Genomic DNA, 18,774 nt, shown 5'->3' with positions numbered 1-18,774 from the left:
CTAGCTTTTGCTTTTTTCCCCATGACCACCCAGTTTCACCACAAGGGGGAGCAGAAACCCCCCGTTACTACTAGGTAATTACTCAAAGAAACCATGAATTCGAACAAACCACCACCAATTGGCTTTCTCAGACCTCCTCAGAAACCACTCTGACTTTCCTAAACTTTAGTAAATGAGATAGCATTCAGGAAGACGTGAAGTTACTTCTAAGCATACATGCTGTCAGCCCAGCCCAGATACCAAAACTGTCATTAAGAAAAATATAAGTAGAACACTCCGTAGAAGTAGAGTTGTACATTCAGGCACTGAAATACATGCCTCCTTGTAGAGGACAGACCAACTCCAGACCAAGCAGACTGTGCACACACTGAACATGAGGAAAAATGAATTAAAAAGTCTACCAGATAAACTTTGTTATAGATGAATGTTTATAAACACAGTTCTCATTGGTCTTGCAGAAAGCTTATGTATGTACATATGGACAGTTTCCGTATTAGCATGCAATTTTCTACTTTCACAGGAGCTTGCTGAATTAAAATGTGTTTTATCCATTATCATTCCTGTAGGCTTTTTCTTGGATGCGTAACACCATTCTCCGAGCATAAAAATCCCTATATTCCTCAGGTAGTTCTTCGAGTGTTTTCAAGGCCCTGTCCAAGATCTGTATAGCTCTAGAGGCTGCAGTAGGATCTTTATTCCCGTAAGTGTCATTCTTATCATAGCAATCAGCAGGAAGGTGCTTCCAAAAGACATTCAGGGCCACTCCAAATTCCTCAGAAATTACATTGTGGAACCACAAAGCTGTAGGAAGAAGAATGTCTAAAGTTAAAACGACTATCTGAAACTTTCAAGTGACTTGTAACAAGTGTCAGAATCACCCAAACTAGATCTTGCTGAGGAAAGCCTCAAATGCTGTATTTCTTGTTTATTTGTAAATAGTCATCCCTGAGTATATTGCATTGTACCAAATTTAAGAAGTTCTTCAAGATATTCACATCAATCCATAACTTCACACAAAAGTAACAAGTGCCGAAGTATAAATACTCAAATATAAGCAAACCATAAGCATGTGTAGGATGAAAATAAGACATTTTCCCTGTTCACTCATCTCTACTTTAAATGCAGATATCTTTTCATAGATATAGTCCTTAACTTTGCACAGATTGTCCAAGCAGTAACACAAAACACAAGTGTCAGCCACATCACCCTATGAAACTATTTTTACTATGAGAAGATTAGCAACTTTCTACTATAAAAAGATTGGCAATTTGCATTCTGCTAATCTTTTCATAGTAAAGTTGTGAGGCTTTTCAATTGAATCATCATGGCTGTGGTAAGGAAGCAAAGACATTTTTGCCTCATCAAGTACATTTTAAAAAGAAATACGATATGGTATATTTAACCTATTTCAATTTTAAGCTAAGAGACTGAATGCCATGCTTATTGCAGTTTAGTTGCTTGTATGTGCTGAAGACATAGAAAAGCTTATTCTGAGAAATGAACACGAAGCTTTTTTCAGGTTTGGAGGAGGGGCTGCTTCTACCTTCTCCGTAATAATCACATACATTTCTCAAAAAGCATCTTTTTTCAGTGATATATATTCCAGAATGCTGACAAAGCAAGCACCGTTCTCTGGACTCAAAAATCCCTATTCTCCCCAGCCATTCTTAAGAATGCTGAATGTGTTTTAAGTTTGAACCAGCACATTTACTAGCAAAACCAAACTAATATCTGCATTGCATAGAACAAAGCAGAAATTATGTACGCTGACATTACCAACACTGACATACCTTTTGCTAACTGTAATCAAAAGTTTCTTTAGAAAGAATCATAAATGGTAAGTTCAAAATTAAGTAACAAGTCTAAGACAAAGAATATACCTTAAAACTTCCAAAAGATCTACTGTATTCTTGTTTACCATCCTGTTTTTGTTGTCCAGATAACATGAAAAGCAATAGAGTAAGTATCTGTCACAATCTCATAATGAGTCTAAATAAAAAATTAACAAGTAGGTGTAGTTCAATAAGAGTAATTCAGCTGCCTTTTCCTGATCACCAGAATTTCATCATCTTAGCCCAGGAAGCAGCTTTGCATTTTCTGCTTGTGTAGAAAAATGATTAAGACTTGTCCTTCCATCCACCGAAGGTGATTATAAATTCCTAGAAGGTCCAATAACTCTACCATCTGTAATCCTCATCAAATCATACACCTCACAGTTCTTAAATGCTAGGGCTTTAGAAGAACAGAAACAGTACTTCGCTCATTCTGCCATTAGAAAACCCAGGTCACTGAAATAATTTCAGATTTCACAAGTTGAGTTTATAGGGCTACTCTATTAAGACACAAATTCAGAAGCATACAGTGTAATCTTGAAGGAAGGTAAGCTTGTAGGTAGATAAAATAATACCTTTCATTAGGCTAATTAGTACAGTTAGTTAGAAGAAGTAGACATGTTTTGCCAATGGCTTTAGATGCCCCTACTTATAACACAGACATGCTTTAGTAGTGTCTTACCATCCCTTAAAATGTGAAATTGAAAACAAATCTATTTCAAAAAACACACTGCGGTCAGGATCTCTTCGTTGCTTACCTGGAATAAATAACACATCTCCTGCTTCCAGAAAACATTGATAGTGCTTGGCTTTCACAAAAAGGGGGTATTTCTCTAAGTCTGGGTTATCCACATCCAGCACCTCCGACTTAGTGCCTAGGAAAGTTTTTACAAGCAATGAATAAACATTCCTACTCTTCCAACAGCTACAAAGCATTATCACATTGTTTGAAATGGCAGTTCTTGAATCAAGTTTAATACTGGTTTATTTTTCTAACTCTTCAAAAAACCAGGGAAACCTGATGGCATTCCTCATTTACTGAAGAGACATGTTCTCCTGCTGTCTATATTTCTCCTGTAACACTAGAAGACACTTTCTCTGACATTTAAAATACCATTTTGAATCCAGACAGAACACTGTACTCCTCCACAGTTAGGTGCTGAAAACAGAACCAGGCAAAGCTGCTGTGCTACTTTACAGTTTTTCTAATCCCTACAATGGTTAGCATTGACTAATGCAAACAGGATCAGAGTTAGGGGACCCAATGACTTCTTTTACATCAATATGTCTGTTAGTGACTTCTTTCTTTCACAGTGCAATGCTTGTGAGCTGGAAAGGCAACTTTGATCACCAGAATCTGAACTAGATAGATATGACACGCATACCTGATAAATATAAATATGGTGCATCTCGAGGGCTATACAAAGCAACTCGTTTTTTCCCTGTTACTTGGATTAAGAAGTTATCCATGACCTGGAATAAGCATAGTAAGAGAGATGTCAGCCAAGAGTTAAGAATGAATACTTAGCCTGCCACTAATCTAAAATATCAGCTTAGAAGAGGGAATTATAAAAACTTTCACATGCTGGAATTAGCTAAAACAGCTTCCACACATAGTTAATCAAAAAACCCTCAAGAATATAAGTCTCGTTATCCCTTTGGCTGCACGTTCTTGACAATTAGTACATCTGGAAACACAATACTGCTTTCCAACAACTTTGGGGTTTTCCTTAATTAGGAATTGAGATCTTTCATCTTAAAACACAAAGACATACCATACTTTAGACATATAAACCAGCAAAATTTCATACAAGCTATATTTAAGATTCCTTTCCTTTTCCAGTATTACCCCTATCTCATTTTGCTGATGTTCTATTGACAAAGGATTCTTTTTCATGACTATTTCAGATTTTTAACTGACTGAAAACAGTAAAAAAAAAAAAAAGGGGGGGGGAAGACGCAAAATCAAACATATTTGCAAGTATGGAATTAGACAAAAACCAGTAAGATATCATGACTACACAATACATCTATTTCAATTCACTGTACCACTGCATTGATTCATTTCACTATTTAGAAACATGTGAAGTCTATCATTAACTGAATTTTGTCAGATATTTGCACTTTGATATCTCAATTCATAATGCCATCTGTAACATTTAATGTTAAGCACATACAGTACCTACATCATAATGTGTCCACAACTGCAATCCAGCTGAGCTGATGCGGAAGACGCTAGAGAAAAACTGTTCCTTCTCAAAATACTCTGGAATCTGAATATCTTCTGCCAAAGTAGGAAACTGCTTTCTGATATCTGCAATATCCTGAAATAAAAAGGATACAACTCTTATAGAACCATATATGCACATTAAAATAAGGGAGCACTTCACTATCATTTCTCATCATATGAAACACGGGGCTACATCTTCAGCCTTGGTGTATAGCTGAAAAGAGCAATGTCTTTTGGTGGTCACCCTTCCAGCCTTGACTTGGTCAACAATATTAGTAAGAATAGCCAGAGAGCTGCTTTGGGCCATCGCTGCTAGAAGTCACACTGAAGAAGCAAGAGATCATCAGAAATCCTTTTATATTAGTTAACAAGAAAAGCTAAAGAATGGGAGGTGAAGAATGTACTCTTCAGTGATCAGCTAAGCTCTCGTACAACAGCAACTATTTTAGACACTTAGGTTTAAATATTCTGACCTAAATCCAGTCAGAATCACAGGCCAAGTGACCATAACCAAGTTGTATTTCTATACTACACAGCTAGAGGGTGACAGCAGGATTTTAAAAATACTCTGTGACTTTACAGTACTAGAACTTTAATTTCAAGTAACTCACCTTCCTAACATCTTCACCCACTGATCGCAAATAGTACTTTTCATCCTGAAGAGAACACAAAGAAAATTGGTTAGGTTTTAGAATAAGAATTAAAAACCCATTAGAAAACTCTGTATTTTCTCATTAATGCAGGGCTTCATTAAAAAATTATATAAATAAATGGCATTTATAAATTCAGCTACTTTGTTGTACTGCCTTTACTCTACTGATCCCTGCTGTTCATCTCGAAAAATGGGGAAAATATGTTAGAGTAGAAGAGTAAAGTGGTGGGAGACTTGTCAACTGCTTCAGCATTGCTGTTACTGAACAGACTCAAAGCAAATGAAGATTGTAATTTAAGTTCTTCACAATACTGACGCAGGAAGCTATTTCAATTGGTTTCAAAACTTACAGCACACTACCTAGCATAAAAGGTAAAAAGTATATCTGCATTCAAAACTGTTTGCTTCCTAATCACAGTTCTCTGAAAATCCCTCTATCCCTCTGATACATGAAGATAGTCACAAAACCACTACTCACAAATTATATTACATTACAATTAATCAGTATTTGTATTTTGATACCAAACGTAATCACATGCTAAAATATCTTCACAACATTTTCTTGCAAATGATACAGTTGTTATTCTAAACCAAGGTTTGATTTCTAACTTTTATGCTGGAATATTTGCTCATGCAAGCAGTTTCTGTTAACAGAAACAGGATGTCTGAAGTTAACCATACTGTACATATATAAAACAACTTCTTATAAAAATACTTTTCCCCATACTACTTCTCTTGGCTCCAAGCCACACAAAACACTTAAATCTAAGATCAAGTGCTTTACTGGAGTAAGACTTTAATTTACAATTCATCATTTTCTCTTCCATATACTGGCAAAATAACCAACAGAAGAAACCGTGACACTAAGGAAATTACCTCAGAAAGAAAGTACTCCTTGTGGTTGACTTCAGCTGCTCTTCGTACAAATACATCAAAAGGCAAAGATCTGAAATACAAATATTTACATTTATACAATGAATCAATGAAACAACACATGGCCTATAAATGTCAGGTTTAAAATCATAAACTGAAGATTTAATATGCTGCTTTTTTTTTTTCCAATTTATTTAACATGGTAACCATGGCAGGGGGGCTGGAACTATATGATCTTGAGGTCCTTTCCAACCCTAACTATTCTATGATTCTATGAATAATCAGTGTTTGCAGTGGATGTTCAAAGAGTTCTACTGAGACAGAAATCCTACATTTACAAACCACTGTTTTAGTAAACTGTTCCCATGTATCCCAACAGAATCACCAATTTGCTGAGGCTGGAAGGAACCTCTGGAGACCCTCCAGGCCAAGTCCATGAATTTATTAAACATAACTTCAAAAGATTCAAAAAGAAGCACTGGGCATTAGAGCCTGTCCCTCTGAAATTAATAGAAACATTACATATTTATTTAAATAATGGGAGCTTTCCAAATGATTACAGATTTTGGCATCAGTTGGTAGCTGAATGGCAAACCAAGCACAAGTAGTAATAGGACATACATTCATTGTTATGAATTCAATGTTAGGTTCATTTAACTCACCATCTCACATTGTCACTGGATAATGAATAGACTGTATGTAAACATCACATTTCAAGCAACCACCAAGTACCCAGGATTAAGAAGAAACTATCCTTAAGCAAAATCTTTTGTGATCTTTTTATCCCTCTACCAGAATGTGACCTGCAACTGACAGTACTTAGAACACTTCTTTAAACATTTTAGACTTGTCTATAAAAGTCAAATACAACAACTACAGTTAGTGGAAAAACAAACAAAACCCAAACTCTGACTTCAGTTGAACTGTTAATTATCATGCCATTTATACTTGCTCCTGAAGAAAGTGACAACACAGCTCTACAACAGCTTAAACTGATGCACGCTGGTGCTGCCAGAGCTCTGCCCTTGCTGTTTACCCTAATCATCCAATCTTCTCCCTTATGCTAGCACTGGCACTCATCTGACCTGATGGTGAACCTGCTTGCAAAGCTAAACCAGCAGAAAACCATTCAGATTTCTGTAGCACATCACAACCTGACTGAATGAGCTCCAGAATCAACACAAAGACAGGGGTAGAAGCATACAACTTACTGCAGTACTACTCATGTGCCTCAGTTTAAACTCATGAAACTACACGTTAAGTCTTATGTTTCTACTCTTTTATTTCTACTTATTCTCCCCTCATATTAGAATGAGGGACTTGCTGTGGAAAGGGTCAAAGCTTCCTGAATTTCAAGTGCAGTAGCTGAAACTTTATAACGAAGTACCATCACAGCACCTCTATACAACTCTCTACAAACCTGCTAAAATTAGTATGCCAGAGCAACTGCATGTGAATTCACAGTAAAAGGTATTATGAAAAGAAACAAAATAAAGCAGGGAAATAAAAATCTGATGATAAGGCAAAATCATTCAAGTATGAGCTAATCTAAAAGACTCAACATTTCTTTATGCAGTAAGCAGAATATAGCATAAGGTAGGGTTTTTTCCTCTGAATAACAGGCTCCACTCATAGAGACTTGTAGCTTGTTTACACTTACAGCATATGCTTCTGCCTGCTTAAGAGCTGACTGAACACATCTTGCTCCCACTTAAGGAAAACAAATGAGAAGCAAAATAAAGGCATTTTCCCTTGAAGAACAACACAGTGACTGAGATTAGATGAACACTGAAAAAATGTTTTGGCAGCTACATGAGAGGAACTTCAGAGGAGACCAAGAGTTTATGTGACCCACATCAAGATTAAAGAGCTGGTGAAACGTGTGGCATCCAGTAGTTTGAACACTGTGAGAACTGCACTGCTAACTTTGAAAGGAGCTTTGTTTTAATCAGTAACATCCCTCCTAGCATGGAATAGCAAGCCTGCCACATGCCAGCATTCAAAGAGGTTCAGACACATGATGAGTCAGAAACTAGCCCTACTCAGTAACACTGAAAACACACCATATAACCAGAACAAAATAGCAGATCAGGGTATTCATAGAATCAATAGTAGCAAGGGGGGTTGGTTTGCTATTCTTACCAATGCCAGATTATGCCAGGCTCAAATATCCTACCAGAGTGCTCTGTCAAAATATCTTTATAACACTTCTTTGTGCCATTACTTTTAAGGCCCTGTTTGGCCCCTTCTTTCACCATTGTAGTACTTATTCAGGGTTTTGAGATGTTTGCGAAATGAAGAGGGGGAAGTCAAGGACAGCACTTCGATACATAATTTAAAGTTTTCACAAAGTATCTTCATGCTCTCACCCTTAGCTTCAAACAGATGCACTGTATGTCTGCAAGTTACAAGCACATAACTTTAAAATACAAGAGGCCTTGGAACAAAGTACCTATACACAAAGTTCTTACTGAGGAAATCCATCTGTGGCACTGCAGAAACATGAATCTTCACTTCTTTAGATCCTACGGCTTGGCTCAAGTAATCTACTGTCCATTTGGTTGTGCAAGCTCCCAGTTCCATCCCTTTCAGCACTACTGGCTTTCTCTAGTAAACAAAAAACATAAAAAAAATCAATGGTGAAATAATTGCAGTGACCCAAAATCACAAAAAACCCAGAATTAATTTTTCAAACCAAGTACACACAAACAATCCAGTTGAATACCAGGACCCATTACACAAAGTCATAACTGATGTGTTCACACACAACCAATGTGAAACAGAATGCTGAATGTTGAAACAAAATGCAGTAGATAGTGGGGTTCTTTCTCTATTTACTATTCTCTTTCTTAGCAGGGTAAGGAAAGACTTGGAGGGGCAAAGATAATTTTAACACACACCTTGTGCTGGGCCATTAAGGAATCTAGCTGGACTAAGGAATAGCTTTAGTCAGTCTAGCCCATTCTTAGCAGAAAACAGACAAAAGAGACCACACAGTTAAAATCATAGAATCAAGTAAGTTGGAAAAGACCTTTAAGATCATCAAGTCCAACCTTTACCCCAGGACTACCAAGACCACCACTAAACCAGGTAGCTGAGGTCCTCATCTACACCATTTCTGAGCACTTCCAGGGACGGCGATTCCACCACTTCCCTGGGCAGCCTGTTCCAATGCCTAATCATCCTCTCTGTGAAGAAATCTTTTTTAATATCCAATCTAAAGTCCCCTGGCACAGCTTGAGGCCGTCACCTCTTGTCCTACCACTTGTTACTTGGGAGAGGAGACCATCCCCCACCTCACCATAACCTCCTTTCTGGTAGCTGTAGAGAGCGATAAGGTCCCCCCTTGAGCTTTCTCTTCTCCAGACTAAACACTCCCAGTTCCCTCAGCCACTCCTCATAACAGCTGTGCTCTAAGGTGTACAGCGTGTGTTATGGTAGTGCTCTATGTTGTTATGAAAGAAGTTCTTTCCACCAAGGTTCCTTGACACTGACAGCCACAAGCAGGTTTGATGCAGCGCACGCAATAAAAAACAGGAAGAGACACCTTTGCTTTGAATTGGGATCTTGGAGAATAAACAGGAAGCAGCGATAACAAAGCAACAAAACCAGCAATCACACCTTTTTTTTTTTTTAACTACTGCTAAAGGAAACGAGCTCAGAGAGCGAGCAGTTGTCAGAACTTGTTAACAGTTTATCTGGCCGCTAAACTCACATTCATCCTAATGGCTCCTCAGGAAAACACGTAAACCCGAAGCCTGCGGTCTGCCTGCACTAACTGCCAGGTGAAGGGTTGCCACAGGAAACCCCCAGTCTTTCCTCCCCTTCCTTCCCCGCACAGTCCGAGCTTGCTCCCGCAGGCCCACAACACCCAGCCTGCGCCCGCGGACCCGGCGGCTCGTCTGGGCTTGCGGAGCGGCTCCGGGCCGTACCCGGGGGTAGATGTCGCTGAGGAACCGCTCCCGCGTGACGCCGCTCAGCCGCTCCACCGGCACCACCGGCCGCTGCCGCCGCTCCATGGCTGCTCCCGAGACACACATCCGCGTCCGCCTTCCGCAGCTGCCCCCCGGAAAGAAGAGCTCGCGCAGAAACGTTCCTCGCCTCCCTTCCCACACGCACCGCTAGGCAAGGGCGGCAGAGCCGGCGGGTCCCACCGTGACTCTGTGCTTCTCTAGGCCAACACGCTCGGAACCGCCGATCACCCAAACCAGCGCCAGCTCCGGAGCGAGCCCCACTGGGAGGGAACCGGTGGCGGCGGCTCTTGTTTCCCGCGGAGCGGGAGTTCCGACCGGACGGGGCGGTGGGACGGCAGCGGCCATCATGGCGCTGCGCGCGGCTACGGGCCGCTGTCGGTGGCTCGCGCGCGCGCTGGCGGCGCCGGGTCCGGCCCGCGTCCCCCCGATGCCGCCACTATCACCGCCCGCCGCTGCTGCCGCATCGGGCCTGCTCCGGGCCCGCGCCCGGTTCGCCAGCACCGCCGGGCAGGGTCCGGAGGGCGAGCGTCTTCAGCGGCGGGTGGTGGTGGTGAGGATCACCAGCCCCTTCGCCTGGCTCCGCACCCGCTTCTATTACCTCCTCATCAGGCTTTACTTCGATCAGGAGTTCAGCATCGAAGAGTTCACGCGGGGAGCCAAGCAGGTGAGCGGCGGGCTGCGAGGCGCGGACACCGGGCCCGGCGCGATGCTGTGGGAAGGGGGAGCAGGAGGGCTGGCCGGCATGCTTGCCTGCCCGCCTGCCTGCCTGTGGGGAGGAGTGCCCAGTGGTCGTCGGAGGTGGGCGTTCTTCAGACTTTTCCTATTTTCTTTCCCAAATTCCAGCATTAAAATGAGCTGGTTGAGCCCATTCCGCAGAGTAGTATGAAGGAACATGTTGCCCAGTGTTTCGAAGACTTTAAGGGGAAGCGTGTCTCCTTTTAGCTGGTTTCCCAAAATGACAACGCTTAGGCAGGTGTAGAGTTGGTGCTACTGGGGAAAGTCTGAGAGAACTGGATTTGTTCAGCGTTGAGAGAAGGAGGCTCCACGGAGACCTTATCACCATGTTCCAGTATTTAAAGGGTAGCTACAAAGATGGAGACTCCCTTTTTTACAAGGAGTCACATGGAAAAGATGAAGGGTAACAGGCATAAGTTACTCCTGGGGAGATTCCAAGTGGGCACCTGAGGAAAAATTTTCACAATGCAGACAATGACCCATTGGAATCTCCCTAGGGAAGTTGTGGACTCCCTAGTATTGGACACTTTTAAGATGCAGCTGCACACAGGGTGCTGGGACATCTAGTCTGGGTCGTGCTTTGCATAGAAGGGTTGGACCAGATGATCCTTGAGGGCCCTTGCAACCTGGTACTCTATGAGTCTATGATAGATTTGTTTCTTAAAATTTACGAACTCAGTAAGCATTGTCAACAGTGTGTGTCAAAGGGTAGGTAATCTCAAAGCTAATAACATAAAACATACAGTGTAACCTCTGTCAAGCTTCAATTATTGCATTTAATGTTAAAGAACAAACAGAAAATGTTAGCTTGAAACAACCCCCCCAGGGGGTAGGGCACAGAACATTAAAATGCTTGGGAACAATTCAAGAGAGACAAAAAAACCCTACACCAAATTAGGTGCTATGCATGCAGAATCACCCGATTTATCTTGCCCTGGGTTTGTTTGTACTTGCTGCAGAGTCCTAAACACTGTGTCTGCGTTTCATATGTAGCCTTTTTTAATATATGGAGGCATTATTATGTGCAAATGCCTGTGAAGTCAAGGAGGAAATGGGAATTTAGTTTCCTGAAGTGTAAAGACTAAACCAGGTTTATGAAGAAATTTTATAAAACTACAGCTTCTGTTATGACTGAAACCAGGAGAAAAGCTGAGAAAAGGGGCAGGGGAACAAAATGGGGAAAGATATAGACTCTTTGAATTTCCAAAACCGATAAAACCAGCTTATATAGATTACTGTATGTAATGCCTTTTTTGTTTGTGTTTTTTTTTTTTTTTTTAAAGTTACGCATTCAGGTGCCTGTTGTCAAAAGTTTTAAGGCTTTAAATGAGAGAATGAAAAGAAACCATGTTTTTATCAGTTCATAGAATCACTCTTTTAGTGCTGCAGGGTTTCCATTTCAGTGGTGATGCACTCTGCAAACATTGAAATCTTAAATCTTGGAATATTTGGGTAACTTGTCACATAATGATAGATCTGCCTGAAATAAGACAGCTTAATGTTGTTTGTTCTTCTCATTTTCTCTCTTTCTACCTTTTTTCTTTTTGGTAGGCCTTTTCTGTTGTTTCAAAGCTGCTGTCTCAGCGTAAACTTGAGCTGCTGGATGAACTTGTATCAGCAGAGGTAAATGCTTTCCATGTCTCACTCTAGCCATTGATTTTTCCATTATCAAGTAACATACATTTAGCCTGTCATTATCTACAAATGCTGCCAGTTTGGTTTGATTGGGGAAAAACTGCATAATGCTGAGCTAAGCGATTGTTTGTCCTGTAGCTTTTTTAATGTTCAATTTCAAGGCATGAAACTTAATTTAAAGTTACTATATTAAAAAAAAAATTAAAAATTCTTGCTGTGGAGGGTAAGCACCAATTGCCAGAAAGATTGCTGGTGTACCAGAAAGGGTTGTAAGGCAGTGGGTTCTGGATTTCGGATGGCATTAGATACCTCTGTTGGTGTAGGCAGAGAGCTGACGCTTTGCTCATCCATGCTGCACTAATCCATTCCTACCCCCAGGCAGACCATACAGCCATTTACTGGCTTCAACTGGAAGGCATCTGTCTTGTGTCATGGTCTCAGGGGTGTGGCTGGCCTGGCTGGTTAAACATCGGTGTTCTTTGTTTTGTGTTTTTGTGAGTTTTTAATGGCTGAAGTTGTCTGGGCCTTCCCAGGGGATGGAGGTAGCAGATGCATCATAGTTAGGAGAGAAGATACTTTAGACCTATGTTTGCCTTATTACTGGGGGGTGTCAGCTTGGCCTGCCCTATTGCCACCCATGCCTTTGCAGCAAAATAATTTGGTGCTGTTGTACTGCATCCTCACTGGACAATCATACCTTCTCTCTCTGAGCAGATAGTCATAAAATGTGAGTTTGTTTACTACAGTCGGCTTCGAAAAGCATCTCCTCTTCTTCTGCAAATTCTTTCAGTGATCATGTCTCATCGAGAGACCTAATTTAACCAGAGCAATGTAATGGATGAGGCTGTGATACCATGTTACTTTGTTGTTGCTTTGGCCAGTGAATTTTATACCTGCACAATGTACTAGAAATCAGTGTCTTCTAGTGAAGATTGTCTCTTGCTTCCATGTGACCTCTGGATTTCTTTGTTATTCAGAAATGGCAATTCTAGTTAGGCTAAAAACTGAGTATGAGTTAAAAAGAAGTGCTGCACAGTTTCATCCTTCCTTATCACATGTTCTTTTCAAGGTGTTTGAGGTGACGCCTATATTCAGTGTGTGCACCACAGTCTTTTTCTACTTAACACAGCTGTGTAGGTCTTAGGATGCCCATATACTATGTCTGGGAATGCGGTATGGAACTTAAGTCCCAGAGCAATGATTTTTCAGTCTTTCCTGATTTGCAAATGTCTAAAGTTTTTCTAATTGGAATGTGGATCACAAAATGGCAAAGACGAGCTTAGTGGTAATGGAACTGATTTGTGAAAAGTAATTAAGAAATTAATCGAAAGCTAAAGAATAAACGCATAGTGAGAAATCAGCAGTGAGAAGACAGAGTGTAAGCAAGATTGTAGAACTGGTGTTTTCTGGGCTTACAGGCCTTGCAACTTCTGTTTTGTCAGTACCTTTTCTAGACCTTTTTAAAAAATACTTAGTTTTCATTGATGTGAGCAGTAAAAGGATCTTCCTTAATATCACCAAATTAGGGGTTTTAGGAGTGCCCAAACTTCCCAGTTTTTTTTCACTTTTGTTGTTGTATATATTACACAATACAGATCATTTTATTAACTGCAGTTGAAAGGATTGTTACTTCAATTTCCTAATGAAAAACTAAGTGACAGTTTTTCTGAATTTAGGTACTTCAGGTGCTGAAGGAAAAGATTTCTTTGCTCCCTGACAGCCACAGGGATGCTTTAGCAGCTGACATTGATTCAATCATGTACACAACAGAAGGAGATGTTCGCATTTACTATGATGATGATGGTATGTTTAGAATTCTAAACCATTTCAGCAATGGGCAGTCTTATTTCCTGATTTTGCTACTAAGCAGGTATTCTTACAGATGTGGTTTTGAGTACTGTTTCTCGTTCCCTGTTTTTCTGTTTGTAGTTCATCTATTTGCCCCATCCCTGGCAGTGTTCAAGGACAGGCTGGATGGGGCTTTGAGCAGTCTGGGCAACTGGAAAGTGTCCTGTCCATGGCATGGAGGTTGGAACTAGGTGATCTTTAAGGTCCCTTTCAGCCCAAACCATTCTATGATTTTGTATACAGTTCCTTGATTTCCTTTTAAATCAGAAACTGAGAGATTATTGCTAGTAAGTCGTGGTACCGTTTTGACTTCTGTTTAGGTTTTGCTTATTCCTCTTTTGTAATTTCAGATTTTTCATATTATTAGTCCTTAGCAATCTCAAACCACTTAAAACCAATTATTTTACTGTGTGCAGAAAGCTGTTTGCTTCAGCAATGAAAATACATCTGGCAAGAAGAATAGTGAAGGCTGAACAATGAAATAAATTTTGCTGTCCTCACTTCTATTCTAGTTGCATGGAATACACTTTATTCTGGACTTTTGAAGCTAGTGATGAGCTCAAATAATTTTTTCTTTGGGTTGAACTCCAGCATTAAGAGCTCAGGTCACTATCAGACACAGTAGAGACAGTTTGTAGTCTAACCATGGGTCTTCCAATGAGCATTTAAAATTGCTAGACCAGTGAAATTTTTTCCTTTTTTGGGACATAGGGATTTTCTTTTTTTTATTTCTCCTAGATTGCTCCTGAGTTTCAACTACTCTCATACTTCCATAGTATCAGTAGTTGGCTTTGGGCTTTGGTAACTAGCTTTTTTCACACAGTTTGATTACGTACGTTATCACATGATACTCGTGATAAAATACATGCCTTTCTACAGAGTACATTTTTATTGTTGCTAAACAGCATGAATATGATTTTAATTAGCTTTATCATTTATTATTCTATCATGCATTCTTCATGGCTGAAGTCAGCTGCCCTTCCAGGGTCTCACTAGAATATATGCTAGGTAACAGGAGTATTTGACCAATGAGAAACATAAGATCTTACCTTATGCTTTGATTTATTTCCAACAGGAAGAAAGTTTGTTAGTATCTTGATGTGTTTCTGGTATCTGAATGGTGCTAACCTACCTGACAAAGTACCAGGTGAAACCAAAGTTTTCCAGATTGTGTTTGGAGATGAAAGTTCAAAAGAAAAAAAGCATCTTTTAACAGCAAACTATGAGTAAGTTTACTTGTCCCTTTTTTTCTTCATGTACATGGGCTAGCTGCACGGAAAGCAGTTCAGGAACTGAAAGCATTCACACTGTGCCGGTGCAGGAACTTGTTATGGTTTAATTTGCCTTGATTCTAATCTTAAATTCTCATCCAGCTTTCCACTGCGCCATTTTTTTTTAAGTACCCCTTAAAGTCATTATGTTATTACCTTATTTCTGAGTTGACATTAGTGGGAACTCTATCAGGAAGAGCAGTAGTTGGAGCAGTGAATGAAGTTTCTGATCCTTTCCTGCAGCTCTCAGGAAATAGGCCAATATCAGTCCTTGTTTTCCATCTCTTAGAGCACAGCTAAGAGCAATGCAGTCAAGCCAAGCGGTCAGGTGTGGTGCTGTTGACTTGTCATTTCCCACACAAAAGTCAGAACTGGAGTTAGTTGAAAAAGTAGCTCATGAAGAGGAATTTATTTAGCTAAATGCTTTCTGCAGAAAGTTAGCACAAAGCAACATCACCTGGTGTTCAGATAGTTCATACCACTCTGATCCAAGTACTCAAAGAACACATTGTGTAGAGGAATTTTCATAGGACTGCTTGTAAATAATGTCTCTGTTAGTGTACTGATGTTGGAGCAGTGCAGAAATACCTGCACAGCTGGCAAAAGGTACTGAAAATAACATTATTAGGGGAGAAGTGAGGATTTTTGTGTGAGAAATGCAATATAGTCAATGACTTTAACACCCATGTTTGAAATGGTGTGAGACTGTGGGTCTAGTTGATGAGGAGCTCTGAAACAAAGGAAACATTCTGAGGACACCAGTGCTTTTTGCCTGGATGGACTTTTGTGGATCCATACTTTAGCTGAATTCAGAATCTTCCTTACATCTGGAGGCTTCTGAGGTTCCATTAACTTCAAGAGTCTACATAAAGCCCTAAATATCTTCCTAATCCCTAGCAGAAATATCTTTGCAAGTATGTGTTTCTTCTGCTATTAACAGTGCCAACCTAAATTCAAATTAGCAAAGATCCTGCAGGCCTTGGAAGCCTACTGTTAAGTATTTGGGTGTCTGGAGAAGACAGTTTCCAGTAGTGGATTTGCATGTAATTGCAGAGCACTGAGGTTATACTGCTTGTGTCGACAATGTGCAGGTTACTTGGAGCATGAATATTCAGCTTGAAGTTCAGACCTATCTTTAGATGGCCAGCAATCAAAACTGACATGCTCAGGGAGGGAGATATTATGACTACAAAAGGAAGAAGACTGTATGAAAAGAGGGTTTCATTTTCCTAGTAACAACTGTGAGATTCACTGAGACTGTTAACTTGATCTTCGATGTATTTCTGAAGACAATTTACTTTTAAACATGGTTCAGTAAAAATGAAAATGTTCGGGTAGAATGAATAGCATGTGATTTCCCTTTACAATGCAGTTGCCATCCCATTAAACCATTATTTAGAGATGAAGATCTGACACAATGCCATATTCATAGTTACTGCTATGAAAGCTGAGTGCTTTCTTGATAGCAGGGTCTTTACTATTGCTGCTTGATGCTGTCTGTGGGATCTCAACCAAAATACTCTGAACTCAGTGCACTCTGTTTCTTACTATAGAATTAATTTTGATACTCCATTTTGGGGCATAAGCATCAGAGTCTAAGGAGCTCTTACAGGAATAACTTTGAAGTAAAGTATTTCTTCACAATTTCTAGTTGGTATTAGTAGCTATTTAAGGATCAAGTAAATTTTAACAACTCTCCATTTACTGTCTTTCCTTTTGCAGGTTCCAAAGGGAATTTACAGATGGAGCAAAACCAGATTGGACAATTACACGGATTGAACATCCAAGGCTATTAGAATAAATGCCTTCTACAGTCTTTTTGTGTACCACTGTAGATGTTAGGTCTCTCTTCCCCCACCCCCCCTTCCCATCCGAAAGAGGGATGAATTTTGTATGTTTCATTTCCCCAAATTGTTCCTGAAACTTATTCTATGCTGCAGCATTACAATAAAGCCTTTTCCCTGGAGCAGGCTAGTACAAGTTTAATTGGTACTGATGCTCATCCAAGGCATTTACACAGCACAGTTTCACACAGGCCAATATTACGGGTATGTTGACTTCTTACATCATGAGAAGAAATGGTTCTACTTGAAGATAAACAACAGTTTTTTGGCTGATGGCCCCTCTGAGTTATTTTCCTATGTTTCTTTTTTCCCTAGGGACTGTACAATATATAACTGAATAATATGCCAGATGAAATAGAGGTAGATGGACTTCTTAGATTGTCTAGCCTCAGCAGTTCATTTTGAGATAATCTTGCTTTTGAATACATTTGAGATTAAAGAAGTTGGTGCCATTATCAGTACTTGGTATAGGACTGGAGTAAGAGAAAACTTCCAGCATTTCACCAGGAAGATGAATCAATCTGATACGTATATTTTGAAAAATAAAACCAACATTCCTTTCAATTCAGTAACATACAGGCAAGCTTAGAGATTTATGAAGGAAAAAGTAGTCAAAAACATGAATTTAAAAGAGCTACCGGACAGTGAATCTAAATAAACTCCCCTGAAATGCTTGTTGAAGAAATGAGCAAATCATTTAATGTTGCAACTGAACTATTTCCCGATTCTCAGATTATGTCTGTTACTGGCATGTTACAGGTGAGGGTAGTAGTTTTTACATGCAGGTCAACAGGAGATCATCATAACAGTTTCTTTTCTTCACTATCTCAACTTTAAAGATATAGCTAACTTTCTACCCAGGCATGTTATAGAGATCTGTGCAGTGTTTTGAAAGCATGAAGTATAGTTGCTGTGATTCACAGTAGTGATTGAAAGGTATAAGTTAAATTTACATGGCTCAGCTCTTTTGATACAGTGATTTGACGAGAAGAATGTTTTAACATTTATCAACAAGGCTTTTTATGTCTAATCTTGGCAAAATAATTATGGTATTTTGTTCTGCCTTAGCAGCAGCCTGGCCTTACAACGGAGAGTTCGTGATCTGTCCTCTGCACAAAGTTCAGTGATGACAGAGGTCCTTGTCTTCAGGGGAGAAACAAAATGCTGTATTTAAAATTATATATAGCCATTTTGTATGCAGTCAATCTGGAAAAGTTTGAGGCAAAGTGAAAGATATTTATTATTCTGTGGACCATTTGCTGGAGTGATGCTAGCAAGCATGTCCAGTGTGGCTACTGAATGATGTGCTGCAAGAAGCTGCTATCGGATGTATTTCTTTGACATAGCAACAGGAGAAACAAGCAGAACACTAGTGAAGTGTGTAGATGCACTTCTAGAAGAAGTCATTATGGAGCAAAAGAAGATAAAAGCCAGCAAAGCCATCTTTGTATTCAGGAGTGTCTGCTTTCACATTTAAGTAGTGGAAGTCTATCTAGAAATGGTGCTAAACTGTCATTTTTAATTTAGGTTACTTTAGTAGTATCTTTTCTGTTTGATAGATCTATCAAAATGGGAGTCTGTCATGACTGATAAGGGATTACCCTTTTACTAGCGAGTGCTCCATTTTTGGAAGCGAAGGCGGGGTAGACCCTTCTATATAACTAATAATGAAAAATGTTTGTTTTGTTCACTGTAAAATTGTGGCTTGGTATGAACATGCTCCAAACCCAACCTGGAAGGAAGGGACAGATATGCATCTTAAAGAATCGAAGTTTACAGGAAGGTTTGAATCTGTTTTACCTGACATCTCTACATAAATCCTCTTTCATAAATCTCATCATCATAGCGGTTAATGAGACTAAAGCGAAAGTCAGTGAAGG

General features: G+C 39.8%; 2 protein-coding genes across 3 annotated transcripts; one reads left to right on the top strand and one right to left on the bottom strand.

The window, feature by feature from the left end:
* Positions 1-410: 410 nt before the first annotated feature.
* Positions 411-9,655, bottom strand: TYW5 (tRNA-yW synthesizing protein 5). Of its 2 annotated transcripts, none has more exons than XM_061456496.1 (8): positions 9,520-9,655; positions 8,040-8,194; positions 5,591-5,660; positions 4,674-4,718; positions 4,019-4,156; positions 3,218-3,305; positions 2,591-2,707; positions 411-801 (listed from the first exon to the last, which is right to left on the bottom strand). In XM_061456496.1, exons 1-8 carry the CDS (start codon positions 9,625-9,627, stop codon positions 545-547), a joined length of 978 nt encoding a protein of 325 aa, XP_061312480.1. In that variant the 5' UTR covers positions 9,628-9,655; the 3' UTR covers positions 411-544. The 2 variants fall into 2 exon arrangements, with proteins under 2 accessions (XP_061312480.1, XP_061312489.1); XM_061456505.1 differs by lacking the exon at positions 9,520-9,655 and adding an exon at positions 9,303-9,339.
* A 206-nt stretch (positions 9,656-9,861) lies between these two features.
* On the top strand, positions 9,862-17,016 carry MAIP1 (matrix AAA peptidase interacting protein 1). Its single transcript, XM_061456520.1, has 5 exons — positions 9,862-10,225; positions 11,848-11,919; positions 13,608-13,734; positions 14,855-15,005; positions 16,773-17,016. The coding sequence occupies exons 1-5, from the start codon at positions 9,908-9,910 to the stop codon at positions 16,849-16,851; spliced, it is 747 nt and encodes a 248-aa protein (XP_061312504.1). The 5' UTR covers positions 9,862-9,907; the 3' UTR covers positions 16,852-17,016.
* The last annotated feature ends 1,758 nt before the right edge of the window (positions 17,017-18,774 follow it).

This window comes from Pezoporus flaviventris, unplaced genomic scaffold (genome assembly GCF_033815535.1).
Source record: "Pezoporus flaviventris isolate CSIRO_AGI_PZ_B2104156 unplaced genomic scaffold, CSIRO_AGI_Pfla_v1 ptg000001l, whole genome shotgun sequence".
Classification (NCBI taxonomy): domain Eukaryota; kingdom Metazoa; phylum Chordata; class Aves; order Psittaciformes; family Psittacidae; genus Pezoporus; species Pezoporus flaviventris.
The sequence above is the reverse complement of the archived record's forward strand: the minus strand, read 5'-3'. Positions and strand labels throughout refer to the sequence as shown.

Coding starts and splice junctions, on each gene's coding strand:
- MAIP1 (XM_061456520.1), top strand. CDS start 9,908: ATGGCGCTGCGCGCGGCTACGGGCCGCTGTCGGTGGCTCGCGCGCGCG. Junction 10,226..11,847: donor TCACGCGGGGAGCCAAGCAG/GTGAGCGGCGGG, acceptor TCTTTTTGGTAG/GCCTTTTCTGTTGTTTCAAA. Junction 11,920..13,607: donor ATGAACTTGTATCAGCAGAG/GTAAATGCTTTC, acceptor TTCTGAATTTAG/GTACTTCAGGTGCTGAAGGA.
- TYW5 (XM_061456496.1), bottom strand. CDS start 9,627: ATGTGTGTCTCGGGAGCAGCCATGGAGCGGCGGCAGCGGCCGGTGGTG. Junction 4,157..4,673: donor TGGGTGAAGATGTTAGGAAG/GTGAGTTACTTG, acceptor TTTTTATTTCAG/GATATTGCAGATATCAGAAA. Junction 802..2,590: donor AGATGTGTTATTTATTCCAG/GTAAGCAACGAA, acceptor TTCTTCCTACAG/CTTTGTGGTTCCACAATGTA.